The sequence below is a fragment of the Misgurnus anguillicaudatus genome, chromosome 20 (genome assembly GCF_027580225.2).
Source record: "Misgurnus anguillicaudatus chromosome 20, ASM2758022v2, whole genome shotgun sequence".
NCBI lineage: Eukaryota > Metazoa > Chordata > Actinopteri > Cypriniformes > Cobitidae > Misgurnus > Misgurnus anguillicaudatus.
The window spans coordinates 38146066-38170670 of record NC_073356.2 but is presented as its reverse complement, the minus strand read 5'-3'; the positions used below and the strand labels follow the sequence as shown (position 1 = coordinate 38170670).

General features: G+C 35.2%; 1 protein-coding gene and 2 long non-coding RNA genes across 3 annotated transcripts; 2 read left to right on the top strand and 1 right to left on the bottom strand.

Annotated features, from left to right (window-relative positions):
- Positions 1-166: 166 nt before the first annotated feature.
- dgat1a (diacylglycerol O-acyltransferase 1a) lies at positions 167-24375 on the bottom strand. The gene is made up of 17 exons (XM_055219813.2): positions 23819-24375; positions 19103-19190; positions 6530-6570; positions 6306-6391; positions 6107-6159; positions 5576-5681; positions 5326-5454; positions 4963-5037; positions 3816-3919; positions 3705-3743; positions 3569-3610; positions 3330-3374; positions 1899-2011; positions 1529-1594; positions 1327-1414; positions 1177-1239; positions 167-1089 (listed from the first exon to the last, which is right to left on the bottom strand). The coding sequence occupies exons 1-17, from the start codon at positions 24181-24183 to the stop codon at positions 928-930; spliced, it is 1665 nt and encodes a 554-aa protein (XP_055075788.2). The 5' UTR covers positions 24184-24375; the 3' UTR covers positions 167-927.
- Positions 8967-9724, top strand: LOC129424229 (uncharacterized). The gene is made up of 3 exons (XR_012359880.1): positions 8967-9119; positions 9497-9595; positions 9685-9724. It is a non-coding gene; the product is annotated as an uncharacterized lncRNA (long non-coding RNA).
- On the top strand, positions 11673-14392 carry LOC141351582 (uncharacterized). The gene is made up of 6 exons (XR_012359879.1): positions 11673-11828; positions 11956-12036; positions 12543-12621; positions 12774-12837; positions 13248-13348; positions 13731-14392. It is a non-coding gene; the product is annotated as an uncharacterized lncRNA (long non-coding RNA).
- Positions 24376-24605: the final 230 nt, after the last annotated feature.

Below are 24605 nucleotides of genomic sequence, written 5' to 3'. Positions count from 1 at the left end.
CATGAAATTCATCATTTTCTTTAGTCTTGTACCTTCATCTTATAGACACAGGACTTTTCCACTTTCAATGATGGGATGTTATGAATGATCACAGAGCTTCTGAATGAAAATTTCTTTTGAAACATTGGTGGAGAAATGAATCAGGAATAATACTTTCAAAACCAAGTGTCTTTAAAAGCTTTATTAAACACGAGCTGCCAAAACATTTCAGTGCAGAGAGAGAGAGAGAATGTAAAATTTAGTTACAAACTTTGGCTGTTAGAGAAAATATCTGCTTGATATCTGATTGAAAGAAATATCTCCAAAGGTTTGAAGTAAAGTTACGCAACAACATCGTTTATCAAATCCCACCAGGAATTGCAATGGAAATGGTTGAATGTAATGTTAGGTGTAGATTGAATGTATGTGAGAGCACATAACTTGTGTTGATATCAAAACACTGAGTCAGCTGTAAGCAGCAATAATAAAGTTAAGCACCACAATGGGTTTCATTTAAAAATCTTGAAGAACAGCACAGATGCTTGGCTCAAATAAAACACCTTCATTTCCCAACTAATATAGCAGGCAATTAGATTGGCACAAATATATCATTTTGGCTTAAACAAGATTACATACAGAATAACATTGTAATAATGCATTTACTGTATATCTCCATGATGTAAACTATAAAAGATATCAAGTATTTAAATCAACATAAAAGCAGCTAGATTCTTAAAATAAACCCTGACAAACATCATGCATTTATGAATAAAGTGCAAGAACATACAGGAGAAAAACAAAGACGGAAGTGTTCATTGGCAGTGTTTACATTCAAATGAACATGATAAAACACAAGCCTGCTTACTTTACTTAGAGATTTCTGATAAAAGTCTCTTATTCTTTCTTGTAAAAATAAACTTTCACATCTTGGTTAATGCAGAAACTGTGTCATACTGCATTGCTCTGTGAGGCGTCCCCAGAATGTAGGATGTAATAGTCATGGACGTACATCAGCACAGCGACGGGCTGACCGATGATCAGAGACATCCAGACGGCGGCATTGCCATAGTTTCCTCTCAAGAACCGGCCAACAAAATAAGCCAGCGGAATCTAAACGAGTCGACAGAATGTAAGATGGAAAACATTTGGCTTCGTTTCAGATTTATTGAACAATTTAAGGTATTATTTTAGACCGACCTGTGACATCATACCCAAGAACGCCCACAGCCGAAACATCTTTAAAGGCACGCTGACCAAATACTGTAAGAAATGAAACATCACACACCATCACTTCTACTGAAACATACATGAAGTTACTGGAAAACAAATCATAAGATTTACTGAAACCTCGTGGAAAAAAGCTGAGAGGAAGAAGACGGCGATCTGGGCTGTTAATTTATTTGCTCCTCTCATCAACATGGGCTTATAAAAGTGTCTGAGAGGGAAAAGAGAGGAACAACAATTATTCAAACTAATGGAGATACAGTATGATGACATCATTTTTATATTTCTAGAAAATATTCACGCAAAACCGCTCCATCTGTCTCACCGTAGGCACCACTTGTGCACAGGAATGTTCCAGTTTGACCAAAAATATGGGACGGTTTCAGAGTTCCTACAAAGACAAGAATACTAAAGAATAAAACAAGCCAAACACGTGAAGGACTTCTAAGTAAACTTAGGAAGAGAAATTAAGTCAGCAGGAACTAAGTTAAAGTCTGTTTAAGATTTGCAAAGTTTTTATGAACTACAAAACTTTTTATCTTTGTAATATTAATTCCAAATGTAATCAAATGACTTTTCTTTTTGCCTGACATCATCAATACACCTACATTTCTTTAAACACATCACATCAGTAAAACAGGTTTCAGATGTGCAGATTGTTTTAAGGTTAAATGGGTTAAGGTAGAGTAACACACCACCAGTCTCTGTAAAATTCACGATCTCCAAACTGCAAAAGTTCAGCTACGAAGTTCATAGACGAGTGAAAAAACCAATAGAAGAAGATCAGCCAGATTAAATGATTGGGTACCTGTGGAAAGAGAGGGGAGGGGCCACAGATATGTCAATCATCAATTATAAATACTACAACTGATGTTTAAGTTGATGTCAAACTATATATGAAGAGTTTCGTTGCAAAACGAGATAACCACCGTTTTGTTAACTGTTCAGAAATCTCGATTTTTGGTTGTGCATTCCAATTAATTTAAAACTGCAGTTGGTTTGTTTTGATTTAAACCTTCATAACTTAAAAAATACAGCTAAGTAGCACCATAAAACAAAATAATAACATGATTACATAATAATAGACATGTTTTGACAAAAATGTTAAAAAATGGATTTATCTCGTTTTGCAACGAAACTCTTCATATTTACTTTTTTGTACATTTTATACATTTAAACATTTCATCAGTTTGTGTGATATCCAGCACAATGTTTTTCTAAATATTTAATATGATCTGCGTCCAAAATCGTGTCCTGTGCCAGTATGTACTGTATTATCTACTGCTTTATCATTAAAACAGTACATGCTGTACAGTATGTGTGTGTGTAGTATGAATACATTTAGGATATACTGCACCGCCATATGTCCTTTGACTGTTAGCTTATGTTAGCTTATGTGTTCTTTAAAAGGTACAAGGAATGCATTTCTTGGTACCTAAATCACTTAAAGCACAACCTGGTTTGTACATTGCTAGTATTTTTATTTTATTCACTTTGAATTTGGTGGCTCCGCAGCTCACGTGACCTCATGGGAAATCGAATGCACACTTAAAAATCGAGCCGGAAGTAATCATCATTTCAGCATCTAGATTAACTACTATAGACCCAATATAATCCACAAGTAACCCACTTATATAGCCAAAATAAAGTTAAATTTGGTCACATGTTGTATTTGGCAAAACAACTTGTGATATGTTTGATATTTCATCATGCAAGCAAAGTCAACAGTAATTACAAACTGATTGGTTACATTCATTAATTTATTTTATTTCATTTATTACATTTTTACTGACAGCCCTTGTTTTAGCCTAGACGTCTGAACTGTATTTGGATGACTATTAGATGTCTTTTAAGCGCAAAATTGCTTGCTGGGTAGTAGGTCATACAGGTACTTTTCACCTATAGTTTTACTATGAATTTGAACATACTATTCGCCTCGCATACTGATTTTCGCCTACTATATAGTATGGAAGTAGACGGTTTTGGACGCAGATGATTTATATGTGATACAACAAGTCAAGGTGAAAGGTCTTTTTCGCACAACACCAGGGGCAACAGTGTCAGCTGTGATGACAGTAACCATAGCAACAACAGCCAAAGCAACCGCAGCGTCTGTCCGCACTTACAGCGAGTTTCAGAAGACGCTCCACCATTCTGGAGAAATCCATGTCCTGTCAGAAAAGACTCACATCAATTCTGATTCTGTACCATTCAAGTGATTCAATTCAAGTGATTCATTACTAGGTACATAAGTAGATCAGGTGTGTGGTCATTCAGTTTCACATGGATATATGTATTTGGTTTAAATCTTAATAATTTATCTTTATGCAGTGTAGAATTTCACCCAACGACACTGAGATTTTACCTGAAAGGGTTTCATTGAGTTCTGAACGGTGGGAACCATCCACTGTTAAAAGACACAGAAATAATTTCAAAAGAGTCACACAAACAAAAACAAAAACAAAAACCAAAGAATTAATGCTACAACAGAAATGACAAACCTGTTGAATTAATCCAACCATTAACTGGATTAAAAACAGCTGGAAGAGAGAAACACTGTTGGTGACTAACTCATAACATGATGTTTATATTTATCTCTGATGTCATCTTACCATCTCAAAGAGTCGGCGCAGTAAGAAGCGTTTTCGTATTCGTGGTGACCTCGGAAAGTTCAACTCGTAGCAGAGGGTCGGAGCGAAAACAAAATAAAACATATCTGTAAGAAATTAACACTATATAAATATATAATCATAGCCATGTGAGTAAATATAAAAGCCAGAAAACACTGTTGATGAATTATGGAGGAGTAAATGAGCATTAGCTCATTGTTACATTATACAAAATAACTCTCATACATTTTAATCACAAATGAACTGAAACGCCTTTGTAATTGAAACTCATTAACCCTTTTACTGAAAAGGTGATATGCACCTTTAAATTAACCCTTTAATTGTCATTGTTCCACAGATGGGATGCTTGGCATTACATATTTAAAACAATAATTTCTTAGTCTAAACCTACTAATCTTGACAACTATATATCATTGGAAAGCTCTAAGAATGTAGTTTTCATATGTCAAGGGCATTTGATGATAGAAATTGTATAGTGACAGTCATTATGTTAAATTATTTTATATTCATAATTTTAATATTCTTTAAATTAATCTATGAATCTTCAAAAATATTCACAACCTATGTACCATTGTAAGCTCTAAGAATGTAGTTTTCATATTTCATTATTAATAATAATAATAAGATTATGCTAACCGTTGACACCTAGTGGCCTTTGTTTGTAAAACCACTAAAATCTCATTTTTTGTGATTTTAACTTGAAATTTCGATTGGAACTAGTTGAGACTTCTGGCTTTATTTGTTTAGCATTATGTTTTTTAATATACAAAACATACTTTATTGCATTATTTTTATTTTCTAACTTTTTTAATTTAATGCATAGAACTCCAAACACTTCAGTGAAAAACTTTCAAGTGTCTTTAAAATAAAACCAAGATTTTGCTTCTAGACCAAAGAATGTCAGAGTTATATTAAAGGCGGGGTGCACGCTTTTTGAAAAACGCTTTTGAAAAGGGAGTCGGGCCAAGTACCAAAACACACTTGGGTTGCGTATGTGTGGGGCGGGTCTATCAAAAGAAGGTCCAGATTTTATTGGGGTAGGGGCGTGTTTGTTTAGGTGATTTCAAATATCAACATTGGCTTTCAGAGATCATGCACCCCCCCTCCTTTAAATTAAAGCAGTACTGACCTCTGTGTGTGAGGTTACCCGGATATGAAGCCTGTGTGTTTCCAGTGCATCCATTGGCTCTGTGCACAGAAGGACCTACAAGAGAAACATACAGAGCACATAAGACAGACAGACAGACAGACAGAGAGAGAGACAGACAGACAGCCAAACAGAAAGACAGAGAGACAGAGTTTGAAAACAGTCATCTGTTGTTCTCCAGCAGGTGTCACTATAGTGCTGCAGCATTATTGCACACGCTCAGATTCAAATCAATCTCAGAAAGTCATTTTTTTTCTGTTTATGCATATTCAGTATCTATTAGTAATATTATTATTATTGTTTTATTAGTAATATTAGTATTATGACTTAAATAGCGTCACTTACAGGAGTGTGATCGAAACAGGGTTCGAGCTTGGGCCTGTCTGATCTCTCGGCACCATTTGTTGACGTCCCTGTAGGAGTAAAGCTTGAGGAAGAGTATGGTGTAAACCGCCAACGCAAAAACACCACCAACTGCAAAACACAAAATAACACAACTCACAGCAACACTCCATAATAATGAGATAATATTTGTATTAAATAGAAAAGTAGGTTTAGATATTTTTGTAAGAATAATATACAGTAAAAGTAATACCTGGAGTCATGGAGGTCACAGTGAGGACTGTGGCCGCTGGGAAACATAAAATAACAGCCAGATTGATGAAATGAAGGAATGTTCCAGTGCTTTCAGAGATCGTGCCCTGGATGACATCAACAGGAAAAAAAATACATTCAATTCAATTTAATTTATATAGAGCTTTTCACAATTGTTTCATTGTTTCAAAGCAGCTTTACATTAAACATTACACAAGTTTCTTATAAAACCCATTGAAAACTGATTATCACAAGCAATATCAAGTTTTCCTCCTAAATAATTACTTTTGACTCATGTCAAACATTTAAATCAATGTGAAATCAAACTGTGATGCTCCAAATCTCATTATCAGATTATGAGACTTTAGTTTAGCTTATTTTGCATTTGAACAAGAATGCATTTGTGTGGTTCGCACACATGATAATGAGAAAAATACTGTATTAAAAAGATGCTTTACTGTTTTACCCTTTCAGTGTATTTAAACATGTTGTTAAGCTCTTTAATTCAGTTTATATTCAGCATGATACTCACCACAGACAGACGTCTCTCAATGTACAGAGCTGCCATTATGAACACATTAGAAACTGAAAGAGCAAAGCCACAGATTAGACTCATCATACTGAAATAAGACTGTGTTTTATATATTTATGATAAATCTGCATGCAAATGACTTGAAATGATGTCTTCAGCACAAGCTGCTTTATAACAGATACAATACAAACAACTGTACCAATGATCAGGCAAAGTGCAGGCCAGCTATAGGGGTCCTTCAGGAAGAGAGAGATCACCTGGATAGGGTCCACCAGTATGCCATACCTGAAAAACACACATGTATACTGGGATCAATATAAAGAACATGCTTGAAATAAAAGTGTGTGCTTAATAACATGCTGGGCGTACTTCATATCTGTCTTATTCAGATAAAACACCAAACAAATTAAGTCTTCAACTTACTTTATAAGATTCTCCAGGAAAAGACGTGCATTGGTCAAAACCTGTAGAGAAACAAATAAACTCAATTCATGTACAAAGAATATATATATACTGACTGATGATGTTTAAACCAATAAAAAATAATGTTTGATGTTAAGAAAAATATGTTACTGATCATTCAACTGTGGGTTTGAGAGAACTTCACTAAAACTAATGTTTGTACCTATTATTAATTATTTGCACATCTATAATACAATTCAGTGCAATGCTTATAAATCATTTTGGCATTTTATTTAAAGTTTAGTCTTATTGTCTATGTTTATTGGTCATGTAAATAGACTCTTGAGTCCTCATGTTTTTGCTTATTAATTGGTGATGTAACTACAAGTCAATATTGTCTCACATGTCTAGATAAATCACAGGTATCAGATCCTCTCGGTCAAGTTATTATTGTTACTGGATTCTTGTTTACATGTTTATAATATTTCGCAAAATCTGCCATTAAGATTAGATTAGATTTAACTTCATTGTCATTGTGCAAAGTACAAGTACACAACAAATAAAATGCAGTAAGCATCTAACCAGAAGTACAAGTAGTAACAAGTAATGACTATATTCATTACATAATACATAAAATAAGGTGCAAAAATATCAGGAGGCAGAATAAGTTTTTTAATCTCAGGCTACAAACTCTTTCAACGCTCAAAACTTAATCAATTACTTATATACAGTACTTAACAAATGTATTATAGACCACTTGTCTATTTCTCTCAAAGATCAGTCAGCATCATTAAGGGCCCTATCTTGCACCCAGCGCAATTGACTTTGTCAGTGGCGCATGTATCATTTCGTATTTTGCATCGGCGCACAGCGGGTTTTTCCCTCCACAGACGCACGTCGGCAAACTAGGGAATGAACTTGCGCTCCTTGGGCAGTTCAGCGCAAAAAAGGAGGCGTGCTCCGGCGCAAACCATCTCTTATGCTATTTTGCAGTTTCAAAAAACAATTGCGCTACTAACCAAAAAAAAAATAGTCTAAAGTCAGTGGCGCGTTGCGCGTGGTTCATTATGCTATTTTAAGGGCGCATGCTTGACCATAATGTATAGCGTGCACAACGCGCATTGCTTATCTAATCTACACAGATGCAACAGTTATTTTTGCAAATCATAAATTGTTACAATAAAAAATATTAGATAAGGGAAATCATTAAATCATAAATTTTTACAATAAAAATATTAATACATGAACATGAGATAAGGGAAATCATTGTGGTGAGCATTGTGGTGAAAGTTTTTATTTATTTTGTGTGCCAGCGTTAAACAATTATCATGCAAATAACGATTAAAATATTTTCATAAGTTTGTTGTGTGGCTGCTGTATTACGTTTATTTTATCTAAATAATAATTAAAATGTTTTCATAAGAAACCTTAATGTATATGAACTTGATTTGTAAGTGTACTTTGGGGTTGGACCTTGCTTGCGTTTCTTGTGTCCGATTTCAAAGCCCCCAAACCCTTTCAGCGGTGAGGGTGGACGCAGCGATGTCCTCCTGTGTGCCCGGCGTGCCCGATTTATGCTGGCAAGCTTGGGATCCCCCCGTCTCCTGACATCATTGTAGTGCTTGGCGCAGCTGATGAGACAATTGCGGCTATTTCCTCTCACGCCTGTTTAACCGACGCTGATTTGGGCGGGTTTCTCCTATCCCCATACAAAACAACTTCTCTGTCTTTGACTGCTCTTACAAGAACGTCCCAGCAAACATTGGTCCGACCGCAACGTCGTGTCCCTGGCCAAAAATAGTCGCGGTATGACGGCACAAATCGGTGAAAATATGTAACACGGAACATTTCATAAACATGCATTCAGATACATTTGTACATGTCTATAGTTCTATGGGGTTGCATGTATAATTGTTACTTTGACTTTTACTACGCGTGCTTCAATATTTATACCCTGTTGTGAATCGGTTGTAAGAGGACGTCACTAGGTGACGTCTTTTACACGTGCATTTATAGTCCATCATGACCCTCTATAAAAAATCATAAACCTTCTATAAAGTCATTGTGAAATATGCAAATGCTGTGCTTACACCTTGGTTAATACTGCAAAAATTAATTTAAGTGCAAAAAGTAGGTTTTTAAGAGGTTGTGAATAGACGTCCACTGACGTCTTTTACACGTCTAGACTAGACTAGTAGGAAAAAAACAGGATAATCTTTATGAAATACACGATTTGTATGCAAAGTAAATATATTAACTTTATCTTGTTTAAATAAATTATAATCACAAAGTGCCCAGTGTGATTGCAAAGCCACACTGCATTTTAGTCATTATTCCAACCTGTTTTATTATTAAATGTATGCATATAAATGTAAAACAGATACATATCCGGTCACCATTTAGGTCCGAGTTGGATGTTATTTCAAAAACTGTGCTCTTAATTTTAAAGAAATATAGTGATAAATCTGGGGATATTACAAAATCCCGCGATAGGACAGATTATCTCGCGAGATAGTGGTGACGTCACGCGTTCTTCCGGAAGTTCACATTCAAACACGAGGAGCGATTACGAGGGAGTTTTGTCCATATATCATTCAAAATCTACTGTTGGGTAAGTACATTGTGTATTATTTGATTAACGTGCTTAAGTTTTACTTGTTTGACACGAAGGCTCCGAAATAAACGTTGCCAGAATTGTCCACACTGAGTATTGCAATAATTAGCTAGAAGGCTAAAAGCTAACGTACTTTGAACTTATACATGGTATAAAGTATGTTTAAGGATACAGTCAAAGTAACTTATTAATGTAGCCTCTTGAAAGTCTCTTTCAGAAAGTAAATTATCTGAAAAATAAAAGTTATTTGGCATTAATGGAATTACAATGATTTGATTTCATTGCACATGCAAAATATTAAATACTGTTTTGCATTAAAAGTTCAGCATAAGTGTTTGTTTGATTAACTTCCTTTGCTTTTGTTTTGTACAAAGGAAAAGCAGAACCTCGTCCAAATAAAAATAAACAAGCTGTTAAAGGCACTGTGTCCTACACAGACCCTCCAAAATATAACCACCCAAAACCCAAGTCAGGTAAATGTCTCAGTTTGAAAATACATTAACAAATTGGAGTTGTTATTGTGGAGTTAATATCATTAATTACAATTTCGTTTTATTTACAGTTGAAGGTCAACACAAACCAAATAAAGATGTGCATTCTAGAGATGCGCGGTTGGCGGTTACAGCCGCGGACTCCGCGGATAAACCGCGGATCGGGCGGATGACGTGACGAAAAATAATATTTTAATTAAATTCGGGCGGGTGGCGGATCGACTGCTTGTTATTAGCTTTGTTCTTCAAAGCATACGACCTTAAAGGTGAGCATTATGTCTATCAAGGTGGCAGGCTCAGAAGTTCGCGAAGAGAACTGAAATGAGACGGTCTAGCCTTCAGAGGACCCATAATTTGGGTCACCTGTTCACGCGCCCCAGTAGCGCCCATCGCGCCTATCAGCAATAAACAGCGGAGACATTTCTGACTTATTAAAATAAATATGTAATCAGAAAAATATGAATTTATTTTAGAAAATATGACACATTGATGTAGATTAAACTATTCAACAACAGTATATCAAATAATCAACCTTAGAAATATACGCAACATAAACCGAATAATATTAACACAAAACATAACTTATAATACTAAAACAGTGACAAGAAAAAGTTTTCTAAATACACTTTTATTTAATAAAGGTTTTAATTGTTTGGGATACCCTCGGCATGTTAAGGATCCATTCGTTCTATCATTAACAGCGCAGAGAAATGAGGACGCATTTTGACACAGCTCTTATCAACGCCGGCGAAGGAGGTACGTGGCAAACTCAAAAAAATGAGAATTAAAAACAAAGGAAATAAAAGGTCAGAAAAGGGTTGCCTGGAATAAGTTTTACAAAGTGGTAAATCAGGAGGATGACACTAGTGCAGACTAATTTGTGCGTTTAATTTAGGCTATTTATTAATTTTTGTCCCATGTCATGTGCGCCGATCGGAGACTGGTCTTTATGATTTAAAAAGAAAGCATTCAAGTGAACAGTACTAAACGAACTTGAAGCAAAAATTAATTTCAGCAAATGCAAACTTCAATCAAACATAGTAAGAGGTGAAGTATAGCTTTAGCCTACAGAAATGCTTATTGCATTAATTTTTAAATGTGTGCGAGGTCCGTGCACGTCCTTCGCTAGCTAAACGAGCATTAAATATTAATGACGTTGAGTTTATTGTTTTTATTAATTTATATTCACAAAACTTATCAACAAAACATCGATTAAAATTAAGAGACAAATTATCTGAAACGAAATTCATTTTAAAGTAGAAAACAAAACTTAAATTAAACTGGAAAATAATGTCTGACCCATTACAATTCTCCCTACATATTGGCCTTTACAACGCCCTATATGGCATTTAAAATGACAGTCTATCTTTCGTAATAAGCTAACTAAAATTAAACAAAACATAAACACATTACAACAATATTCAAACCCAACAATACTCAAACATAAATATAAAATAGACATTATGATACATGTTAAAACAATCCGATATAGCATTTATAATAGCTGGTTGGTAGATGTTTACTATTTTTGTCAAAACCTCCGTTGCAAACCTCCATTTACCTGAATAAAATAATGTTTACTTTGAAAATGATGCGCTGTCACGTTGACACCAGCTGTTTGTTTACATAAGACTCCATCTACATTTACACTCAGCGCAACGTCTGATTTCTTAAACTAAAACAGGGTCTGCAGCGTTGACGAACGAATCCGTATGAGGGTCGAAAACGGTGATGTAGATGAAAGGCGTAAACGTAGCAAAAGTAACGCATTTTAAAGGATAAACGCATTAATGTAAACATTGCCTGAGTTCACTGCTTATATTTCTAGGGCTTTCTAGTCTCGCGGCTGTCATCAGCAGCGCCTGTCATCAGCAGCGCCTTGCATCGCCCAGTCAGCGGATGGCGGGCGGGTGTGGTTTTGAAAACTGGTCAGAAACGTTGGTGCGGATGGATGGCGGACGGATGATGAGTTTTGTGATGCGGTTGCGGATGAAATAAAAGCCCATCCGCGCATCTCTAGTGCATTCTACAAACAATAAAAAAAAATGGAAAACTGTAGATATGATTTTTTGTAGATATGACTTAAACAGTCTACACATTTGTTAATGTTCTAATGTTTCATATGTCCTTGTTTGTGCTAAAGATCAAGTTTTGTGTCCACCACACTTAGATGAGGCGTGCCCGACCCCTGACTTTGTCTACCCTACATTAAGTTGTAAGTTTTTGACTGCTTTTGCTTAATACTATGAAAAAACATGATTCTTTCAAAAATGACTTTTATATATTTTGATATGAAACTCAAAAATGTATATAAATTGTTTTGGTGTATTTTGTTTACACAGGCACACTTCATGACAGTAAACATCGGTATCACAATGGTGTGATTGATCTATACCCTAGAATAAGCTGTGACACTATGAGACGTACGTGCTACTGATGCTTTTTTTTGGTGCATTCCCACACTATACAAACACATTGCTTGGCTCCTAAGTGCATACACTTTTGCCTTTATAATGTCATTCTCATTTTTAGGTAAAAATGTATTCCATGAGTCAGGGTTTTGCCTGAATGTCAATATAATATCCAAAAACTTTGATATAAAAAGTGATTTTTTTAAATATTTTACACTACTATGTATTTTTTAAAATACATTGTGCATGTGTATGTTTATTGTACTTAATGAAATTACATGCAAGGTGTCATGCAAGATTTTACATTAGTGACAACAAAGCTAAGAGTATAAACATATTTACATTTCTCTGAATCTGAGTTAATAGTTACAAATACAGAGCTTATAATATCTGTCATTGCTCAACCACAAAGACCTAAAAGTACAGCCAGCTGATTTCATAACTAATGCAGTATTACACTGTGAAGTGATTTACTGTTAATATTTTACACTACCATATAATTAACTATATTTGTACAGGTGAGGTAACACAACGAAAAAATTACCGGATGGAGACTACCTGATTCTTCACCTATGGCCTCAGCTTCAAATGCAACATGTAAGAAATGCTATATGACTGTGTATTGTGCATTATGAATACATCAAATATGTTGATAACAAGGTGATCTGCGTAAGTTGTGACATAAATAATATGTATATATATTTCCATCTATCTTTCTATAACATTATTTCAATTGTTTTCACATTTAGGTCCAGCAACTGTCTGAGTTGGTGGATATTCTGTCAGAGACTGCGTGAACAACGTTATGAACAGGTATGTATTTCTCTTGATTTGTGTAATCCTGCATAATATTCAAGGAATATATATTGATTACCACCATAATTAACCCAGCTATTTATATTACTTCATTTCAGGATTTAATCTGTCACACATCACTTGTTCAGAAGTTTTAATGTTCGTAGTGACTTAAACAGTTAGCCATACTGAAAACAAGAAATCAAAACATAATTTCAGTGTAAGCCATTACTTGTCACCCAAAGTTAGGGATGATGATATAGTTCATAGCACTTGTTACATGGTAGATGAAACAAGTGAAGTTGTGAAGTGTTAACACATAGTGTATGTTTAAACATTGTATGCAATTGCTCATTACTGTTAATTGTGATTTATTGACCTTTTAGGTTATTTGTCTAAGGTGAAGTAATCTTACATTTCTTTCACAGAATGATGTCAAATTGTCTTATGGCAAAGTTCAATATGAGGGGTGGTGGACATCTGGAAAAGAAGTCTTTTAAAGGCACACCTTTGTATTATGTTATTCAAGGTAATTTGGGGAATGTTGATCTAAAAAAACTTGTTCTTGTATATTGATTGTAATTTTATTGTTATGCTTGATCTATTCAGGGGACATCACAGCTCACCTGTCTTTATCAGAAATATCCTGTTCCTTTTTTGACACACCTAGTTAAGGGTCTTTCTCAAGAGCACCACAGTGGTTTTGTAGAGGGAGGGGACAAATGCTTTATCCCCCACAACTGATCTAACACTTATTTAAAGCAGAGCATATTTTGTACAATAATATATATAATATTAATATATCATTTTAGCTGTAGACCATAAAGATTTTGAAAGTAAGTGCATGTCATTTACCTCAAAATTTTAATTGTATTTATTTTAAAAAGAAACATATTCTTCTCTTCCTTCAGATGCTGTGAAGAGGTGGAGCCCAAATTCCACAGACTCGGAAATAGATGCAGCTATGGCAGACCACCTCAAGCACGCTCCAGGAAGAGCTGGGGTGGTGGATACAAAAAAGCTAAACAGCTGTGATGTGTTAAAGAGAGAGTTCACCAAAAAAGGAAAATTGTTATAATTTTCTTATCCACATGTTTCAAACCTGTATACCTTTATATTTTCTGCTGAACACAAAGATTGAAGAATGTTTGTAACTTCACAACCAATTAACTGTCAATATTTTTTTTACAGTTGTAGTAATGGGTTGTGGGATCTGCTTTGTTAAAAACATTCTTTCACATATCTTTGTGTTCAGCAGAACATGGGAGGGTATACAGGTTTGAAACATGAGAGGGAATAAATGACTAAATATTAATTTTTGGGTGAACTATCCCTTTATAGAAAGTGTTTTGAAGTTGTTATTATAGTTAAATGGTTAAAAAAATAAAAAGTGCTAAATCAGAACATGCTTCTTTTTTTGTTATGGCCACAAATAATGTATTCTTTAATGTGTTTGTGAAGTACACGTGGTTAAAACGGTTTATGGACGTTCAGGTCTGACTGGACCAATTTTGAACTGATTTTGAACCTTTGTGAATATGTGTTAAACCTCAATACAATTGATTGCCTTTCACGATGTTACACAATGGGTGTATATTCATTTTATATGCATACATATAAACTATGCAGCAACACATTTAAACATCCAGAAGACGGCACATTTAGACGTCCAGGGACGGGCAGAAAAGACGTGTAATTCACGGCCAAATGACGTCAAAGACGTCCGCTCAACTTTAATTTAGGGTATTTTTCAACCGCGATGGGACGTGACGAAGGGTCGTCTTTTCAACGGTCATAAAACGTCCACATGTTTGCTATATGAGGGCTTAAAACATATATTTAAACTATGCAGGAACACATTTAAACATCCAAAATACGGCGCATTTAGACGTCCAGGGACCTGCAGAAAAGACGTGTAATTCACGGCCAGATGACGTCAAAGACGTCGGCTCAACTTTCATTTTGGATATATTTTTCAACGCGGACGGGACGTGACGAACGGACGCAAGACTTATTTCTCCCGCCGGGAAAATAGCAACAGCGCCCAAGATCCGCCCACAAAGCCACATGCGCTTTGCGCTTCGCACTTGCGTTTCAGATCGTTAAAATAGGGCCCTAAGTGTTTTAATGTAAAAAAAAAATCTTTTCAGAGAGTTCTTAATATTTCATCATTTTATGTGAGTGAATTCACAATTTTATTCCCAAATTTGTGTCGACACATTCATCTTCAAGTTGTGTATCACTATCCCCTAAATCTTGCTGCTGGATTAAAGGGCAACTATTATTCGATTCATTATTTTACATTTCCTTTGGTGTGTAAGTGTGTATTAGTTCATGTTAATGATATGCAATAGGTACAAATCCCAAAGTAAACGATGACACGAGTTATCATCTCCAACGTAAATCTCAACAAACATAAGGATTGTAGGCAACAAGTTACTTCCTCTGCCTGTTGACGTGACATATGTTGGTCATTATCATAACTCCTCCCACTTTGATTCACAGCCCGTAAGTTAACTCCTGTCAGCATTGCATTGTGAATCTTTTAAACATGGTAAGAAGCGTCACATTCCCTGCTGACGTCAGAGGGATTCAGGCCAATCACAACGTACAGATTAGCTGGCCAATCAGAGACACAGAGCTTTTAAAATCAATGATTTTTTTTCAAAATCAGAGCGTTTGAGGAAAGCAGGATATCTGGAGTTACAAAAATCTATGTTATGTGAAAAATAATGTGTTTTTTGGACCATAAACCACGTGAACATATTGTATTATACCAAATACACAAAATAGCGTTGTTATTTAGCAACAAAATAGGTTCTCTTTAAACATTACACAAACATAAACTAATGATTTTGATCATCATCAATGTTAGTTTAGAGTAGCTGTGACACAAACCTTACATTGAGTGATGAGCTAATTAATCACAACTTTTCTTTTTTAAATATTTCAGATATAACAATTAGAAATTGAAAAGATAGTCCAACAGCATTTTGAAAATCCTCTGACATGTCCCTGCCTTGTACATTAAAGAAACATATTGTTTATAATGATTGTACAGACATATACTCAAAACTCAATTATATTTGGGAATCGTGTGAAGAACAGAGGAGCGTTGAACATAAACTTCACTTCTATTCAATGCTCTCCAAGTAAAATCTCTCTCAAGCAGCTGGCTTTCCACTTGACTTTCACAATTAACCGTTAATGAATTCAAAGCACTTTAGGGCATTTCATGGGAATATGGTGTAAAAACTAGGTGAAAGAGATTGAAAAAATGTTTCAAAGCCAGGATTAATATTGGTTTTAGAAAGTGTGATTTGCTTTCCACGGCTTTGAAGAAGCTGCTTCATTTTGTGTCTCTGTGGTTTAGTGTGAAATAGATGTTTATTTTTAGAGGACATTTCTGAGCGTTCTTTGAAGTAATCTTGACTTCATTACCATACAGAAGAGAATCTTTAAGACTTTCTGACAGACTTGTCATTTGATTGACACATAATCATAAGTCTGACTGAGATGTGACCTTGTAGCGTTAGTTTCTATAATCTAACTGCATATTAAATGTGAATATCATGGACACTATTAATAGAGATCATGTGTGAATGTGCTGCTCTGAGCCAATGGAGACGGTGTGTGAAACCAGAGCAAAGTTCACAAAATACAAACTACTGCCTTTTATTGAACACATGATTAGATTACATCATACAACACATACTGTACTCTAAACTGTCAACAAAAATAGAAAAGAGGCTACATTTGTTACCGGAAAAATCCTTTAATGTCTAATAAGTTATAAACATGAGATGAGCATGATGGAGTAATGAATAAAGAATGAGAGATTTATTGATAACTGTCACTGTCCCACAGGTGGGACGTTTGGCATTACCTATTTAAAACAATCATTTTTAGTCTTAACCAGCATTAATCCTAACAAACTAATCGTTGGAAAGCTCTAAGATTGAGGTTTTCATATTTCATCACCATTTTGCAAAAATAATGTTAAGAGTACGAGTAATTTCGAAAATGTCACTGGCCAACAGGTGGGCCCAAGGTGTTTTTAAATATTTATTATTAGATATCCTATAAACCTGAAATAATCTTGACAAACTATATATTGTTGGAAAGCTTTAATGTAGTTTTCATACTTCAAGGTCATTTGATGATAGATATTTAGTACTGACAGTCATTTTGTTAAATTTCACTCACCCCGTAGGAATATATATAGGGATATATCTCATTAGAAAGCTCACACCAGCCTCGTTTGAGGCGTCAAAATCGCATCTAGTATGCAGCTTGAACAGTTTGAGTTTACTTGCTTCATTCGTGCGTGAATGCCACGCGTGAAATTATCGAGACATTCACACGGAAACTCGTGTCATGGGGGGGCTTTTGCAACTCCGCTCGCTTCCTCTAATCATGTCACTACTAGAGCAAGCTCCTGATTGGTTAACGTGGGATGTTTTTCCCGCAAAGTTAAAATTTTCAACTCGCGCGTTTGCGGCAACGCTCAGTTCGTGCCATTCGCGCGAACTAGACGCAGCTGGTCTGAACACAGCATAAGATTGTAGTTTTCATATTTCAAAACCTTTTTTTTCATTATTAATAATGCAGTGACAGTAATTTATTAAATTGTGATTTGTGAGTATGCAGCAAACCATTGACACCTAGTGGCCTTTGTTGGTAAAACCACTAAAAGTGTGACAAAAACCTTTGTGTTATTTTAACTTGAAATTTGGATCAGAACTTATTAAGACTCCTGGCCTTATTTTCATAGCGTTTTGGGAGTAAAACATTTTAATGTGTATGTTTTTTTATGTAAAATATATACTTTATTGCATTACTATTTTTTTTAAATAAACTTAAAATGCTTAAAACTATTTTTTATTTAATATTCACAACTCCAGACACTTCGGTGAAAAACTTTAAAGTGTCTTCTTTAAAACAAGGTCAAGATTTGGCTTCTAGACCAAAAAATGGCAGAGTTACTCAAAAAGGGGGGCTGACCGTTTTAATAGTCATGAACATTGCAAATCATTTTAAGTAGGGCTGCATAACGATTAATCGTGACTAATCGTTTGCAGAATAAAAGTTTTTGCTTACATCATATATGTTTGTGTACTGTGTATAACAAATACACACACATGCATGTCTAATTTATATTTATATATAATATAAATTGTATATAAAAATAAAAATATATTTACACATATAAAAATATGAATAAATATTTCTTAAATGTATATGTGTGTGTGTGTGTGTGTGTGTGTGTGTGTGTATTTATACATACAAAATTATTATACACAGTTCACACACATACATAATGTAAACAAAAACTTTTATTCTGCAAATGATTAATCAAGATTATACCACGGGTCTGTTGAATGCACTTCTGATTGGTTGAGAAATGTTCCACGGGTATTCATTATTTTTTGATAACCGCACACCTAACTTTCAAATGTCTTAAAAATAGGCACCAGAGCAATGTTTGTGGTAACCGTGGTATAAGAGAAATAATCAACCCCGGTCCTTTGAATTATTTGAAAATAATGCACACCCGCGGTGAAACGGCACTCCATTTTGCGTCGTGCCGCATTACCACCTTGGGTGTGCATTATTTTTTTTATAATCCAATGGCCTGTCATCGCCTTAAAACAGACTTAAAAGTAAAATCCAAATTCTTATATCTCTTCTATGACAGCATTGGTTTAAGCTGTACAGTAACTCATGTGAAACTCTGCCATCACAACAACTTGACTTCAACTTCAGTAGTCTTTTGTTATACACTGTAAGTAATATGAATACATCTGGCACTGTGTTAAATGTCTTATGATTGCATGAGATTGAAGCCAAGAATAAAGGTCAAACTTTTTACTTAATCCAATCCCCAACAGACCTGAATAAATGGGATGCCAATAAAGGGCAAAAGTCTTCATAAACACCTGTGTGGATGCGAACATACTGTATGCTGAATATTTTAAGTCTTTCTAGATCAAGAGGACAAACAGGTGGAAAGACTCCAAACCTCAAGTAGACATCAAGCCAAAGGGCAAATAAAAATAACAGATGTGATCAGAACGAAGCCACCTGTGAGTCAGTGTTTGAGCTCAGGTAACAGTGATGAGCTAAACATAAATCAAGCTCATGTCTTCTCTGGACAATGACACAATACATAATGTCAAACCCTCTCCTTTACTGTCTGCTTGTGTTAGTGAAAGTGCTCATCAGACACTTTATTCTTCTTTCATTTATTGGACCTTTAATGTCATGTGATTGGTTAACTCACCAGCATAACCACGCACCAGTTGAGAATCCCTCTGTAGTTACTGTAACCGCTGTCAGAGCTGAGCAGAGATTCCTGTAGTGTGTGACAGCTGAGGACATACAGAGATGAAGAAGATGATGATGATAAGGTTTTCTGATGCTATAATATTTATCTGTTCTTTTTTACATTTTGCATTTAAAAGACATCTAATAGCCATCCAAACACAGCCCAGACGGCTAGCCTAAAACAAGAGCTGTCATTAAAAATGTAATAGATGACTAACTATAACTCAAAAATAAATGAAATTAAATAAATGAAAGCAAACAGCTTGTAATCACTTTGCTTACATGATGGAATATCAGACATCTCACAGATAGGGCTGTCACAATGCTTAAATAATCATCTCATCAAAATAGTTTGACCTCATCGCGATGATTTCAGATCACCGCAATGATTGCACGTCTCTCTAAAGAACACAAGGGGGAGCTGTAATGAGACCGTATCAGATGGCGCTTCTTAACTGACAGTGTAACACAATACATTACAAAGCCATTTAATTTAAATCCAAATTTAAAGAAGTAATGGATGCTAGTCTTAAGAATCTGTAAGGAATAGATTTTTTGCAGCCACTACAGACATGTGGTACAGTACTAATATGACCTTAGTAGGATTGGCTACTGTTTCAGGCCTGTACTGGTATAGTTAGTTTATTTTGATTGCATTTTTAGTTTCAGACACTTCGTTGTGTTTATTTTTTATTGAAGAAAATAATTAATTACTTTTAAATATGTGTTATATGTATTAATATTTACTGCCAGGTAAACCTTGCAAATTATTTAATTTAAATAAATCACAACAATGTGTGAAAACTATTTCATGAACAAACAAAAAATATGAAAATTACATGTCAAAGCAATAAAACAGACAATTAATCGCCATAATCGGCATAATTTATGAGACAATTAACCATCTGCCAAATTTCATAATCGTGACAGCCCTACTCACAAGTTATTTTAGCAAAAAGCGACATGTAATCAAGTTTATTTTGGCTAGAAGTGGGTTACTCATGGCTGGACTATATCTATGTAGATATAGTTAACCTAGACAGCAGTGGTGGGGGAAAGTTACTTTTAAAGGTAATGCATTACAATATTAAGTTACTCCCCAAAAAAGTAACTAAATGCGTTACTTAGTTACTTTTCATGGAAAGTAATACATGCGTTACTTTTAAGTCAATTTTGCGTTACTTTTTCTTACTTGGCTAAGGCTTGATCTCTTTCAGTTTTATGACTTAAAAGTTCAGCATTCAGAAATTGCATATTTCCATCACAAAAAATGTCAAGCTCTGGCCTGCCATCTCCGTTTTCTGACTCAAACTGTTCCTCAAAGGTGACTACATTCAGTTTAATTCAGCACATAATTTTTTTATTAATTATTTTTTCTAATTAATTAAACTGAAAAGTAACTCGCATTACTTTTTTTTAAAACAGTAACTCAAATATTAAAGGTGCAGTGTGTAGATTGTGAATTGCAACCAACGGCTCAATCCACCATTGAATGAAACGCATAGAGAAGCTACAGTAGCCGCCAAAGGACAAACATGTTGTACAGTAGTGATAAAACGCGCTCTGTAAAGCAGTTTGTCCATTTAAGGCTACTTTAGAAACATGGCGGCACAAAATGGCGACTTCCGTGTAAGGGGACCTGCAGTGTATGTAGATAAAAATGGCTCATTCTAAGGTAATAAACGCATAACAGTTCATTATCTAAGGTCTTTATACACCACTGATAATATAGTCATGTATATCATATTGCATTTCTGTCTTTAGATCCTTATAATTACACACTGCACCTTTAATGTGTACATTTATAAAGTACTCGTTACTTTAGAAAAGTAATATTATTACTTATTACACGGCTCTCTGGAATGCTTGATTCTGATTGGTCAGTTGAGACATTTGCAGGTTCGTTCTTTTCAAATAATAACCGCTCCAAAATAATAACGCATAGCCGGACTACTTGCACGAGTAAAATCGCTCCGCGCCAATAAAGATCAATAAAGATTACTGTCTGTTTGGCGCCATCTTGTGACAAACACTCGACAACCACGACAAGACAGACAGCTTAATGATACTGAACTTGACAAAATAGAGCATGACAGCTACGAAGCCAACACACAAAAAAATACAGAATGGGCATTAAAACTTGTCAAAGACTGGCTAAAAGAGAAAAAATGGAGACAAGTATGACGCAGAGGATCTTAATAAGGTATTACGATCATTTTATGCATCTGTGCAAAGTTTCGCGGAAGGATAAAAATGTTAATTTAAAACAAATATGCCAATAAAATGTTTCAAATTCATATTCATATCCAGTTTTTTTTCTTATGTGGCAAGTAGCCGTGTAATAAGCGGGATAATGTAGAGGCAGCAGGTAGTTATTGGGAAATAAGCCCCTTCAGTGTGATACAAGACCCTCCGCTTCGCGTCGGGTCCTGATCACACTGTCGGGGCTTATTTCCCAATAACTACCGGCTGCCTCTACATTATCCCTTACGTAATGAACATTACTTGTAATGCGTTACCCCCAACACTGCTAGACAGTAAAATGATGGCTATGCTTGCTGGATACAACATTTTTTAAGGAAACATGGAGTGAACCCAGTTAGTATTTAAACCCTAGATCACTTCAGATTTAGAAAATATTATAGCCAATTCTATTAGATAACTAAAATGTCAAACCAAGTTTCATTTCTTTTAAATAAAGACAACACCAGCAAAACATTTTATATAATGTATAGTGTATTCAAAGCAAAAACATATTATTGTTCATAAGTTTAGAGACTACAGAATGTCCATAAATTGAAATTTCAACTTTTATTCAACTGGTGTGAATGTGGAGGACATTTAGTGGATGTAGAAAGTCCTAACAAAACAGCCTTTCTACATCCACCAAATGTCCTCCACCTTCACACCAGTTGAATAAAAGTTGAAATTTTCATTTAAAAACGAAAAAAAAAAGACTCAGGAAAGTGAAGAAAGTTCTGCATTTGTTTGTCGATGTTATCTAACGCCGTGATATTGTAAGTGTGACTAATGTATGACAGTTTTGGGGCCGCTGTAATATCTGCTATTACATCCCTGACACTAAGATGAAATCTTGAGAGATTGATTGAAGACTAAAACTTATACTGCTGATGAAACACTGCAGCAACCAGAAACCCAGTTTAAGTCAAAATCTCAGTAATACCCATGAAATACCAACAATCCAGAGTCAAATGGTAAAGAAAATTATCGAGATATAAACCCAAGCCATCACTGGGTCACTACTCATTAAAAAGTACAGATTTGGAGCTAAAGAGTATTACTAAATGTACCGGTATACATTTAAGGGGTTAGGTTTGAGGTAGGCCATAGCAAAGTATACAAACCACTGTCCTCATTACCGCAGCTTTCTATCAAACGGTTAACATGTTAACACATAGTGTTGTAGCTGCTTTCTTAGGACATAATGCAGCTGATGCAAGATGATGGCCTCATATCAGTCGGCTTCATCATTTCATCATTCATGGCTTTATCATTAGTCTGAATAGAGGAACCAGTCAAGACCAAGTCTCTCACTTTCACTTACTCTCTGTTTATGAGAGTTTAGTGCTAAATAATGTTAATGCAGTAGTCACTGGTTCAATAGTAGTCATAGGTGAACTATTAACTCTAATGAAGAAATGAAGTGTTGGCTTTGACTAAACCACTTTAACATGAAATGTACATTAGAGCTAAATGTAATTTTTAGTGGATAGCCAACATGAACCCTTACGAAAATGGTTTTGTGGTAAAGTGTAGTAACCATGTTTTTTTTTGTGTATTGATTACTATTACCAAAATAATTCTTTTACTATAGTAACAAGGGTATAACTATGGTTTTTTAATACCATGGGGTATTTGGTGGTAGCCATGGTTTTACTACAGTAATCATGTTGTTTTGGTTTTAACTGTAGCAGTGGCGGATCTAGACCATTTCAACTGGGGGGGGGGCAATCTGGGGCCAGTTGTACTGTTAGAGGGGCTAGATACATTTAGACCTTATTCTTGTCATAATTTTCTGCACTGCACTAAAGGCATTAACAGGCCAAATATCATGTTTATGCCACTGTCTAATTACAGGTGTAAAAAACAACGATCGCAAAAAAAAGTAAGCTACAAATAATTTCACACCCCATATTTAGGGGGGCCACAAGGGGGTCCAAGCTTGTTGTAACAGGGGCACTGGCCCCCGCTGGCCCCCCTAGAACCGCCACTGAACTGTAGTAAAACCATGGTTAATTTGGCATTATTTCAAACCAATCAAAGTATTTTTTTAAAACATTTTGCATTCATTAAACATTTTTACTATGCAATGCCATTTAGACTTTCTGACTCTTTCATACTTTAATCCTTTTGCCAGAGGTATGCAAGCTATCAAGATGAAAAATGTGCATGTTTATTGGCCTATATATGTATATTATGCATTAGTTACAATTTACAACTTAGTATCTCTCTCTCTCTATATATAGACAGACTGTGTAATATTCATATATCTATACAGACCTATACGTTTATTATGAATATTCATAATATGTCACTTCATATTACAGATCTGGCATCCTGACAGTTCACATTATTACACCGAAGCCCGTGCATCATTTGGTACATAGGGAAAATGCTCGCTATATAAACGCATAAATAAAACACAATGTACCTGAGTCTGTGATTATTGCCATCATTATTTTCGTGTTTTTTGGTTGGTGACTCGAGCACCTTTCCGCTGAGCGTCTCTCCTGCGCCACCGCGCTGCGCTCGAGCTCCCGCAGCTTCTCCGGAGATCGTGGTTCTTCGCCTGCGCTTCGCAGGGCCTTTCTCGTGTCTGTCGCCCATTTTCACAATGACATTAATGCAGACCGACACGTTGTTTCTCTCATGTCGTTCACGTTTTACCGGTATATCACAATAGCGCGTTGAATCCAATAGAATGGCAACATGAAGCCGACCGGGCTGCGCACAGGTTGCGCAATAATTGAGACACCGATGCACCCTGACACATTTTCCCCTCATAAAAGCAGTCATTGATTACACTGTTTTACAGTCATCTACAATGATAGCCAGCTGTAAGCCAATAGTGTTAAAACACTTATGAATATAAAATGCATTTGCATTATCTTATGATAAGTGTATGTTTGTTCAACGTTTAAATGCCTCAGTGTAAACAAGTGCTTTTGTTTAACAGGGTACTTTAACAATACAATTAATTATCAAATCTTACTTTAGCAGTCTAAACCGGTTTGTGTAAAATATATACATAACAGCTTAGTTACTGCTTACCAGACAGGCAACACGTTTCTGTTATTATTATATTCAATTATCACATACATTTTATTAAAATTACTTATTGTTTATATTTTCATTGTGGATATCATTACTTTATGCCTAAAACTTGACTAATTTTAATAAGTTTGATAAATAAATACCGACCATGTGAATTTTCTTTA

Bases quoted from the DNA above. Each gene is read 5' to 3' on its own strand.
- dgat1a (XM_055219813.2), bottom strand. From the start codon at position 24,183: ATGACTGCTTTTATGAGGGGAAAATGTGTCAGGGTGCATCGGTGTCTC. The intron at 5,682-6,106 runs GTGAGTATCATG...GATGTCATCCAG, and splicing joins TTGAGAGACGTCTGTCTGTG to GGCACGATCTCTGAAAGCAC. The intron at 2,012-3,329 runs GTAAGTGCGGAC...CTCTTTCCACAG, and splicing joins AGCGTCTTCTGAAACTCGCT to GTACCCAATCATTTAATCTG.